The following is a 12,457-nucleotide window of genomic DNA, read 5'->3' on the forward strand; positions in this document are numbered from 1 at the left end:
TTTTGAGTAAGTTAGTATTTTTGTTTAATTTTTAAGGCTCATATGTGAATAATTGTTATTTTCTTATTTTTGTCATGACTTCTAAATTTTTTAAATTTTCCTGTATTTTTAAAAAATATTTAGATTTTTTTGTAATTAAAAATAAAATCTAATACGATCTGATCCGGGCAACCGATACAACCGATCCGACTAATACGTATCTTTTTCCCGGAAGGTTGATCCCGATTTTTCGAACCTTGCATCAAACTAGTAGAAATTTAAGGACTTCCAAGTGTTTCAATAAATAACTGAAAAGCATAAAGATTTTATGTGCTATTACCAAGTTCCGTAAAGCTGGGCTCTATTTTTGCTTGGAAAGAGAGAGTGTCAACTACTTCTTTCTGGTTCATATATAGCTGAAGACAGCGCTCAATAAGATTTTGAACCTGAAATAAATATATAGGCATTAGAGAAATATTAAAAATAAGAATTTGATTACTTTTTAATGAGGCGCTAAAACTACTATTATCATCTATTTTCTCCCAAAAGAAGCCAACCACAATCCTTGCTATCATAATAGATACACATGGACAATACCACACATCAAGGCTGAGACATGATTACTAGCCTCCTTCAAAATTGAAATTCTATCACATTAGGCATCACAAACTACTCATGCACAACCCACAATTCATGATGAGATTGTGGTGGGATCATATTGCACAACCCAGCATAGCATACAGTGAACAAAAACATCTAAATGGGTCATATTGCACAACCCAGCATAGCATACAGTGAACAAAAACATCTAAAAGGGTCATATTGCACAAGGCTATCATCCATGCTAGATCTGGAAGGGAAGATATAGGCCTAACTCCAATCAATGGAAAAGGTTGCGTCCATTGCTCAAAACAATGATCACCAAATGGCATGGTACAATCAGACAATTTATACCAAAAAAGGAAGTAACACCCTCTCTTTTATTAATAAACGAAGAGATGATAAAAGCTCTAATAAATAATCAAATTGACTGGAAAAAAATATATGTTTTCTGTCTTTACAGAAAGAAACTTAGGAGGACAAACAGGAATTAAAACAAAATTATTTCTCTGTTTACCATACAAAAATAACTATGCTTGAACAAGAATATCTCTGAAGTTGGAAATAGATTCAGCAAATTCCCATCATGATTTGCTACACAAGATAATACTCAGAGCAGTTGTCACTCAGCAAATTTTATCCTTGACAACCACCTTACTCCTAGAACATTTATACCAGAAGTCCAAGTTTCCCAAGTTCTTTTCTTAATGTAAGTGAAATTTTCCATGCAGAACATTCACATCAAAATTGGGATCAACTTAATTACGATGTGGAACACCCATGACCCCCAAAATTTTGACATCAACATAGTTCCAAAAGAAAATTCTTTAAGTTAAAAAAAAAAGAATATGATTACTGTGATAACCCATCCAAAATAAGATCATGAATAGAATCTTCCTTTTTCTTCACTTTATCCTCTCCTACTATTCTCTTTCCTTTCACTGCAGAAGATCAAAAGAAGGTTCTTGTTGAGGATTAAATACCCAATTTGACCATATGCCCTTGATTAACTTATTTGATGCAAATTCATCCAAAATTAGTTGCAAATTTCTCAAACTAATTTATTTTGGACCCAAATTGAATCAAACAAAAACTGCACACAAAATTAAACCTAATAAACCAAATATTTTCACTTAATTTTTATCAAATTCAGCTTAATACTGACATCCTTCACTGACACTTATAACTCTCAAATAAGTCTAATGTCAACTTACTTTGTTTCTGCATCAATAGTATGCAAAATGCCCTTTGGAACCACATATGAACTAGGTTGTACATCACAGAACAGAAACTGCAATATCATTGCATGTAGGGCTATCACAAGATAGCAAGAAGACTGCATTCTTGCACTATAAGTCCATAAAATATGATATTCTCTATGAACTAAATCTTAGTTCAAATATGTAAGTTTTTATTGATGACAAGGAATGCTAACAACAGACCAAATAAATAAATCTCTAGCTTTTCTTTTTCTTCACATTTATGGCCAATGTATAATGTCCTATTTCATCAGATAACATAAGTAAAGATCCAAAAAAGATGGATTTCAAATCAAAAGTTGTTTTCTTATGTTTAAGTAGTGTACCTTCATCTCAAAATTCTGTTTTCCATAACAAAAGACCACAAAAGAGTCCAAAGAAAATAACATAAGAAATCCAGTAAAAAAAGTAAGATTAATTAGTCAAAGGAAAGACAAAAGTATAAGATTAGTTAGTCAAAGAAAAGGACAAAAGTCGTGACTATTGTCATGAATGAAATCTAAGAAAATGTTTTATTATGTCAGAGAAGGCTAAAAGGAAAATATAGAGAGGTCAGAAGCTAAGTCTAATAGAAAGATAGCATAGGATGCTTAGTATCAAAGTTAATCCTCCATTTGGATTGAGTGTAGCTCCAAAACTAGTTTAGCTACCGTCATTATTACCTTTGATATGACATGAAAATACTTGGTTTCATAGATATTTTATGTTAAATGACCAAAATACCATTATAGTCGGTGGATGATATCATGACCCGAAATTAAAATCATGACCGGTCGTATACCTCAATACACACAAGTCTTAACAAATATTTTTCTAAGACCACAATGATAAGAAATTTAATATGAATATTAGTGAAAAAAAAACATAATTGATATTTGGTATGAATTAAAAAACAGTCCCAGCATATATTGCTTGCGACTTTTTGTGTTTGACTCAAATCTACCTGAAAATCTAAAATGCAGTGACTTTCTTAGATAACTCTAGCGAATTAGAAAATAGTCCCAAGTTATATCAAAAACTTCCTGCAATGACTATAATCTCTCTCAACAATTAGTGGAAGAAATAAAGTGAGTTTATCACATAATAACATCTCCTAATGACTCTTAGAGGAAAAGACATAATGCATTTATCATATAGCGACACCTTACTGATGACCCTAATTGGATCAGTTACGAGGAAAAAACCGAGGCACCAACTATTTTTCAATTTCAAAAATCATAATATTAGTTAAATTAAAATATGTTATTTATTTATTTATTAAATAGGAAAATTGGTGATTTTTCTAAACATCTAGACTATATATTTTAGTCATTTCACCTAGACACAAGTGAGTGGGTTCACTCACATTTTATTTATCTTATACATCATTCTTTTTATATGATCATTTATTTTTTGTGTACAAGTTAAATACCATATTATTGTGTGCAAATTAAATATTATATTTCTATGTGCAAATTAAATATTATATATTTGTGTGTAAATTAAATATCATGTTCTATGTACAAAATATATAACTTAGTGCATTACTACAATTCGTGCAAATAGCAATTTTATTAACTATAAATATTAGTGAAAAAACATAATTAAAATTTGGTATGACTTAGAGAACAATTCCGGTATATATCGCTGGCGACTTTTCATAGTGAATTAAATCTACCTATAAATCTAGAAAAGAATTCTATTTTAGATCAGTACGATGAATTTCTTAGGTGAGGTTACGGAATAGTCCTAGGTTTGATCAAAAAACTTCATACGGTAACCCTTCTCAACAGTTAGTGAAAAAGATTGGATAAATTTATCATATAATGACACCTCCTGGTAACCTTTAGGGGAAAAGATAATACATTTATCACACAGTGATACCTCCAAATGACCCTAATTAAATCAACTATAAAGAAAAGACTTGAACATCATCTCGAAGTGACTTCTACTTGATATGGATCCATAAAGCATTGACTCAATTAAGACATATAATATTATTAATATTAAGAAAAAATTAGTATATTAATACTAAGCATGTTATGAGATATGATTTACCTGAGCGAGATACACCGGGATCATACCTTTACGTAAAATTTATTCTTTTATCTTTTCAATTGTATTAGTCATTACATTATAAACTATATATAATTTCAATTTGGTTGTAGTTACATTAGTGTTGGCATTTGGTCTTTCCAATTATTATTGGAGTATATTTATTGAAGTTAGATATCATATTAAATTCTTATCATTATGGACTTAGAAAAATATTTAAGGCATCGTGTATCTCAAGTATATTAAGGTACATGGTCAATCATGATTCCAATTTCGAATCGTGACAAATAAAAAAAAGAGGAAAGAGAGATATGAGAGGGAGGGAGAGAATAATTCAAATGATAATTGACTAAAGTGATATCTTTTTAAGAGCAAAATGGTAATTGAATTTGTTGGTTAATATAATATAATTCAATGGATGATGAATGAAGAGGAGAAAAAAGAATAGGGTTTAAATAGGTTGCTCCTAAACCTATTTTACCTTAAACTAGTGTTTGGATATAAAACTAGTTTATTATTCACTCAACTGGTTTACGCAAAAACTTAAACTCAATTTAAATGCTGGCTTTATATTTATACCAGGGAATATACATTTAGTTCATAAAATCGTGCAACTGAAAGATGAAAAAGAAGCGCGTAACAATTCAAGGAATTTTTCTTCTTGTGGTTTAGGTACTATAGTTTCCATCCGTCTACCATATCCTATGGAAAACTGCATGCCATATTCTAAAAACAAAATTATATATCTAAGTGAAGAAGAACCAAGTGATTGATAATTTAAATAATTCTCTTTTAAGGACTAGTTGGCCTATATGGTTTTAGGAACCCAAAGAAAAATGAGAAAACTTAGACCATTTCGTGATACAACCCAAGTTATCATGGTCGAATCGACTTGGTATGGTTTGCACACTTGTTACCCTTATTGGCTGAATTAGTGCAGAAATTAAAGTTCTCTTGTATGTTAATTAGAAAATAGAGATTGAAGGAGAGTGAAGGAGAGATTAAAGGAGAGAAGATGGTGATTAGGAGCTAAATGAAATCTTGCCAAAGGAAGAGCAGGCGCCGTTTGGTGAAGGAGAAAGGAGGAGGTGAGGCCCGCAGCCAAGAGAAGGGATAGGGCGCGACAAGGGCTAAACCAAATAATTCTTAGTGAAAATTAGGGTGGCGCTCCACATATATATAGAGGCTAATCCTAGACCGATTTAAATTCGAGCTCAGTCAACTAAAGTGATTTAGCTTGTCCAAGTGTTACTTGGACTCATAATACATGTCCTAACTCGACTAAAATAATTAATTGACTTAACTAGACCAAACTAATGAATTAACAAATTGAGTATAGAATTAGCAACTACTTAAGTTTATGGCTCAAACTAAAATAACAGGTGCTGATTAAATGTAAATGACTAAAGTAAATAACTAGGCTTGACCCATCGAGCTCAATGTGCCATCAATAGATCCAATCCGATCGAGTTCATATCATCCAGTGTGCAAATAAGGACAAGAACACCTTAGAAATTAGAATATAATATTTTAGTATCAGGCTTTTTAGATTGTTTAGCTTTTAATCTTTCAATATATTTATCTATCCATTTCTCAAAAGAAGCATCTAGGAAGCACTGATGGTTACATTCTCTAGGTATGTTTGTATCATATGGCAAATGAGTTATGTATTGGATACTTCCATAAGTATCAGTTTTTAAGTCATATTGAAGGACATTGCTACCTTCAATTTTGGCATTAATCTAAAAGGTTTCATTTAGGAAAAGTATTAATATAAGTCTATGAAGCATGGACACCTCCTTGGTGTCCGTGTCGGATGCGTGTCCGACACAAGTCCGAAGTATCCTTAATTAAAAATAAAATAAAAATAGAAAAGGATACAATGTCCCGAACATGGGCGAGACATGGTTGAGTGAAAATCCTACTCTTAATGGGTCGAGTTGGACCACTTCTTTTCACCCCACATCTAAAACCCAAACCCAAAACTAATTCTCCAAACCCTCCCACCCCAAACGAAAATCCCTCTCAACCCTAAATCCCACTTAGCCAAAAACAATAGTGTAGCAACGATGAGCAGCTAAGCAAAGTGAGCAACTGACAGCTGCGACGACTAGCTATGCTTCTTTGAGACCGAGAAGCAAGGTTATTTCCAAGGTTCGAAAAATTGGATTGAGATCGAGATCGGCCTTTCGAAAAAACGATACGCATTGGTCGTATCAGTCGTCTGGATCTAATCAAACTTTTTAATTACATAAAATTTTAAATATTATTTAAAAATGCAGGAAAACTTCTAAAAATTTTAAAAAAATTTATCAAAAATAAGAAAATAAAGAAAGAAAAACTATAGTGCAATGAAAATGCAATAAAAATTAAAAAGAAGAAATTAGAAAGAGAGTGAGTAAAAAATATCAAACAAAAGAAAGAAAAATCATAGCGCAGTGAAAAAGAAGAAGAGAGAAGAAAAAGGGAGAGAGTGAAAAAAATAAAAAAAAATTGAGAGAGAAATAAAGAAATAAATTAAAAAACCAATGGTTATATGGTAAGGAGGGAAAAAAAAGAAAGAAAGAGTGAAAAAATAAAGACTGAAAGAAAGAAAGAGAGTAAAAGAGAGAGTGCAAAAAAAGAGAGAAAGAGAGAGTTTGGTGATCAAGCCTAGATCAGGTTCGGGTTTGATCAATTCGGTGAACCATGGTTATTTCCCTCCCCCCCCCCCAACCCCACTCCTAGCAAGTGGCTTCTTTTTCATTTATCATGATCTCCGGTAGTGCTTCCTTGGCCTACTGATCTCTCTTCCTCCCTCTCTCTTTCTATGCCTCTCTGCTCTCCTTTAAAGCCTTTCATTATTATTATTTTTATGCCAATAGGGCTTAAATTTAAATATTTGTTATTTATATTAATTCTAATTAGTGTGAAACTGATAATGTGATAGGTAGAAAATTGGGAGTTAAATTGTTATATTATATTAAAGCCTCTCTACTCTATAGTTTTATTGCTGCTAAAAAAAATGGATATTAAAATTCGTCGTGTATACTTTATAGTTCTTTGTTCTTTAAATAATGCTTTTTAGTACTTATAGCTTAATCTATGTATATTTCTACACTATTAGATTGTAAACTTTTGCTTTAGATGTATCAATAATTATATTTTATTTATTTATTTCACTGTCATATGTCGTGTCTATATCCTATTTTTTTCAAAATTTGCTATGTCACCATGTCTATATCGTGTCGTGTCCGTGTCCCGTGTTTCGTGATTCATTGATGTAAGTTTAATGTTGTTTTAGATGGCACAATTAATGAATTTAAAGGAGACGTAGATTAGAATTTCATGTCAGGGCATTTTGTATGATCCATAAAACTAGAAGGAATCACATTTACATCTTAGTAACTGGAAAAACAGAATAAATTGCACGGTTTGTTATGAATAGTTAGTTCGCAACAGCATCCTGTATCTAATTCCGTAGGTTGATCCTTATTCCAACTCTTGTTCAAGTGCCACTTTCTATCATAGACTTCAAAATCTTATGCTCATTTATCAAAGTCAACCTCAAAGATGTTTCACCATCCTATAAGAGCAACAAGATTTGAAAGGATAAAAGCTTAAAAAGTAAGGAAAAAAAAAACAATCACCAATCTCAATAGATAAGAAGCTCAATGAATTAGGACTAAAAAAAGAAGCTTAATTTAATTTTGAGTTAAAATCATACAAGGGTATGCATATATTGACTCAAGAACTAAGTAGCAACTATACATTTTTTGTAATTTTCTTTATAACATGCAATCTTATGGTAAGATGCAACTCCCCATCCCACCCCACCTCCACTCCCAACAACAACAAAAAAGTTGCCTCACAAGAAGAAAAGAAGAAAGCGGATGACAGTGTATGGTGGATATGAGGATGATTGTGAATTATCACAGAAAAAACATCTAATTTCATGAGCTCCTGGAATTCCTCAAGGTGGCGAATAATCCTTGGAAATGTATAGAAGATTTGCATCTACTGTCTATATAAGTTAGGTCACAGGTTCAATGAGTGCATACTAAGATTAAGTTATCAAATGGAATATGAAAGACAGACATGACTGGAAGTTGCATCGTCCGAAAATAAAATAAAATAAATGGTAAAGAAAATAATGAAGAAGACTGGCCTAAAACCAAAATATCAGAAAAGGAACGAAAATTTTCTTACGAGCTGTATATCCTGACGAGACACTTTCCGAACTTCTCCACCTGACATCTTCCTCTCGTATATAGTGAAATCCAGCTACAATTCGTTAGAATCAGAGCAACTTATCACAAATATCTCGTTACTTGAAGGATCACACTACCCTCCTGCCAGATCAAACACAAATCCCTCATAAGTAGAGCGATCAGGCCCTATAATTCAATTAATCCTATCAAAGAATTACAAACAGAAAGAAATAGCACACATAACAAAAACTGAATTTCTAGAAAAAGAATAAAAGGAGAGAGATAGACAAATTCCGTGCATACCGCATCATAGTTCGAGATGAAAAGGACCAGAACAGCACAGCTCGATCAGCCAAAAAGATCAAATCCGCGATCAGAGGATTCTAGATATTGGCAATGTTCCCTTCACGGCGCAGACTAAAATCCACCCAAAAGAGCAACAATTCGACAAATAAAGAGATGAGTTTACACGAAACGTATGGCAAAAGATAGGGATCACAAGTTACGGATCAAGGATCACACGAAACTTTACCTTGGCAAGAGTGATCGAGCTGAATTGGTTGCATGCAAGGGCATCCAAGAGAGAAAGAGAGCGATACCGAAGAGAAGAGAGAAAGTGGGAGAAGTTTCGCGAAAGGGGAGCAAGAGTGTAGCTCAAAGGAAGAGAATTAAAAAAAAAAATGGAGAAAAGAGAAGAGGACTAGATGCAGGCTATGTATTATTCCGCCTCGATGGCTACAATAAAGAAAGAGTTTTCTTTTTATCTTTTTATTTTAATTTTAATTTTTTGTAAAACACAATAAAGAATAAGGTCGGTTAATATTCTTTTTGTTTTTTGATAATATTCATTTGCTAGGTTAGTGACAGAGTATGGTCTGCAATAAGAAAAGGTTGCGTTATTTCACCTTACAAGTCTCTAAAATAAACGTGACTTGGATTTTACGCAAGATCGGTCCGGGGGAACAGGCCTACATGACCAGCGTAATTAAGTGGACTATTCAAGTCGGGTACGAGGATAGACCACGGCCCAGTAGTCTGACTCAGGTAAAATTTAAAAGCTGTTTTGCCAACTCGGTAAGTCTTCAATTCCGGTTGTCAAGATCAGCTAGCATAAAAATAAAAAATAATAATAAACTAGCAGTTTGAATTGGACTCAGGCTTGGGCCCGGCCTCAATTCAAGCCCGACCCAAATATCAATCCAGCCTGAATAGCTAACTTGGTCCCGAAATTTAATTTTGAGCCTTGAGCACAAGACGAGTTGCTCAGACTGGCTCTACAAAGCTTGACTTAATTTATATCTTAATAGTATTATGTACTATTAATAGTTTGGAACTACTAGATCTTGCATTGGAATTAAATTGAACTTAAAACCAATCAGCTTGTATTAATTCTTATATATTTAAGATGGATTTAATTGTGTTGATATAGGTAGTGAATAATGTAGCTGGTCTCTTTCTCTTGGAGTTGTCTCCGATTTTTCTCTCATTAGAACTCCCTCCCATGTTGGTTTACTCCTCCCCACCCTCCTGCCATCCGGTAGTTTTCGTTACCATCATTAGAGGTGTAAATGAGCCGAGCATAATTGACCTAGCTCTGATCAAGCTTAAATTGAAATTAATTTTGAGCTTAGATTTGTGATCAAGCTTGAATTGACATTATTTCAATTCGAGCAAATTTTAAGCCTATTTCGAATTCAAGTCGAGCTCGAGCTTAAATGAACTGCTCAATTGAGCATTTTTAAGCATTATCAACTCAAGTCATTTTCGAGCCTGAGCAAGCTTGAATTGATTTGGGCTTGAACTAAGCTTGAAATAAAATCTAATGGTCCATATTTGTTATGATTCGACCACATGGGTTAAGTCGAGTCATGTCGAGTCAAGTTAGTTACTTAATTAATTTTATCTTATTGTTCGAATAATCCATATGTGAATTCGATCAGCTAAAAATTTTTACTCCTATAAATAGGAGTGGACATATATTAATAATTATCATTGAAGGAATCTAAGTTTAGCCGAGTTATTATTTTCGTCCTTATATTTTACTATAGCTGTTAGATCGTTTTTATCTTTTAAGAAGTAGATCATAACTATAGAAGTATCCCGATCTTCTAAACCCTAGCCACCTTCCACCACCACCAGCCACCCTACCTTACAGGTCCACCACAATCCTTGGCCGTTTACCAACCTCACACGGCAGCCGCAACGTCGGTTAATTACGGTTTTGCCCTATTTGACCTACACCACTATTTTATTAATATCTTTTCATCTAGATATCGGATTCTTATGAACTAGATCCATTTAAACCCTAAAATTTGAGGCTTCCTCTCTATAAATTTTCATAATTTTGTGACATCTAAATCGTTCCAAATCTAATTCCTAACAATATTATTCATATTAAATAAATAAATAAATTGAATATATATATATATTGAGCCATCTTGATCAAGTCGGCTGAGATCAAGCTCAGCTCGATAAATTCAAGCCTAAACTTCAAGATGAAGCTTAGGTCGACTTATTTCTGAGTCGAGCTTAATCGAGCCTTATCAAGCCAGGTCAATTGTTTGTTATAATCACCCTCGAGATAGTTTGTGATCGCAACAAGACCTAGTATTGATCAGATCTAGAATTGAAACTTTGGAAGGCAATGTCGATCGATCTAACCTTCCAAAAAATCTAAAACTCTAGCAGGTTGCTCCCTTGAGAGTCAGTCTAACGCAACCAGAATCACAATAATCGGAGGTATTGATCTAAAGATATCTAAAAAATGCTAACCAAAGATCAGAAGGTGGCGGGATGGGAGTGGATGGTAAAAGATAGAATAAGGTTAGGGTTAGGATTATGAAAGATGGATATGACAGCGATAGTGGGGATAAAACATAAAGCTTGACAAGAGGGAGAGGGGACTGTACTCTCAAGGATGATCTAATGTAAGGGAAGGGCAAGACGTTAACCATGGCCAAGAATGAAGCTTGGTGAGAGAGAGAGAGAGAGGTTGCACATGAGGAAGAGCAAGGGAGAAGAGTCTTATGGCAAAGCCAACAGTTTTAATATTCATTCGATAATCAAAATGTAGTACGCATCTAATTATTTATAGGTGGCCACAATAAAACCAATTAAGCTAGTTCGACCGCTTAGGCTTAACCCAAATTAAGGAACTAACAGCAAATGTGCCTAACTTCACTTCTATAGTCAAGTGCACACCACAAGTTGGTGGCTACCTAAACTGACTCAACCGGGTAGCTTAAAGAGCTCGACCCAACTAACTTAACTAAGAACTAAATTGCAAAAATAAATAAATCTAGTTAAACTAGGCGTTTTGGCCCCTATCTAATTAACCCGAGATGAATGGTTTAGCCTAAGTTGTATCATTATTTTGACAACCCTTGCCGTCATCTACGTTGTCCTCCTACTCCTTCCTCTTCCTCCTCCCACCATCCGATGACCCCTTTTGGTTGCTCTCTCCTCTCTTTTAGACACCCTTCACCCCTCCCCCCTACCACGCTATTCTCCTTCTCTGCTTTCTGTTCTCGCCTTACTCTCTCCATTTTGCGTCAACCTATGGCTGCAGCAAATAAGGAGTTAATGTTGAGGTTCTCAACTCTCTTGTCTAAAAATGGAATGTAGAAAATTATCCCTCTTGTAAAGGACTTTTAATTCCAAATAAAAAGCCTAACCTATGTTTAGTTCGAAAGCTCCCATTGGAGAAACCTTTCAACCAAATAGGCCTAGTGATACACTTAGTTAGGATCTTTTCTTATTGCATTAGGTGTTTATTTTCATTAAAATAAAATTTCTATAGGTCGCGTTCGAACGCTTGTGAACGCCTTGTGAATGCTTGTGAACGCTTTATGAACGCCCGCATTTGTGAACGCCCGCGTTTATGAAGGCCTTGTGAACGCCCGCGTTCGAACGGCTTGTGAACACCTATGTCGCATTCGCAAATCCAAAGAAAGGGCTTTTTGAGTGCATTCGAACGCAGTTGGACGTGTTCGAATGCAATCGACGGGAATCCTCTAGAATTAGGATTTCATATTATTTTAGGACTTGTTGGCTAGCCTCTATAATATGTGGATGGCAACCAACTTCATAATGCTATTGGATTCTTGATTTCTTGTCTCCTATCTTCTCTCTAGACTCCTTCCTCTTCTCTTTAGACTCCTCCCTCCTCCCTCTTCACCATTCATCCACCCACCTCTACCGTTGGCAATGTTTCTTCTTGCTTCTAATCTCCCTCGACTGTCGAGCCACCCCTCTTCTTTGGAATCTCGACCACTTCATTCTCTTCGTCTACTTCCCTTAATCACTTCCACAATCCACCCTCATCTTCATATCCAACCATAACCCTAACATCCACTCCACTTGTCACCACCACTATCACTTACGTTATTCGGTATT

The 12,457-nt window shown here is 34.3% G+C and overlaps 1 protein-coding gene across 3 annotated transcripts in view; it reads right to left on the reverse strand.

The window, feature by feature from the left end:
* The window catches only part of LOC140759280 (uncharacterized), a 28,324-nt gene extending 19,546 nt beyond the window's left edge, over nucleotides 1-8,778 (reverse strand). For all 3 annotated transcript variants that reach the window (XR_012104214.1, XM_073095794.1, XM_073095793.1), the window contains exons 1-4: nucleotides 8,595-8,778; nucleotides 8,366-8,479; nucleotides 8,061-8,203; nucleotides 320-425 (exon numbers count right to left, since the gene is read on the reverse strand). Coding sequence is in view for 2 of the 3 variants with exons in the window: in XM_073095794.1 (XP_072951895.1) it covers nucleotides 320-425; nucleotides 8,061-8,108 (154 nt within the window). In the remaining variant the exon portion in view is untranslated. The remainder of the gene's footprint in view (nucleotides 1-319; nucleotides 426-8,060; nucleotides 8,204-8,365; nucleotides 8,480-8,594) is intronic.
* Nucleotides 8,779-12,457: the final 3,679 nt, after the last annotated feature.

Source organism: Typha angustifolia, chromosome 4 (assembly GCF_048772165.1).
Source record: "Typha angustifolia cultivar Huaian chromosome 4, ASM4877216v1, whole genome shotgun sequence".
Lineage (NCBI taxonomy): Eukaryota > Viridiplantae > Streptophyta > Magnoliopsida > Poales > Typhaceae > Typha > Typha angustifolia.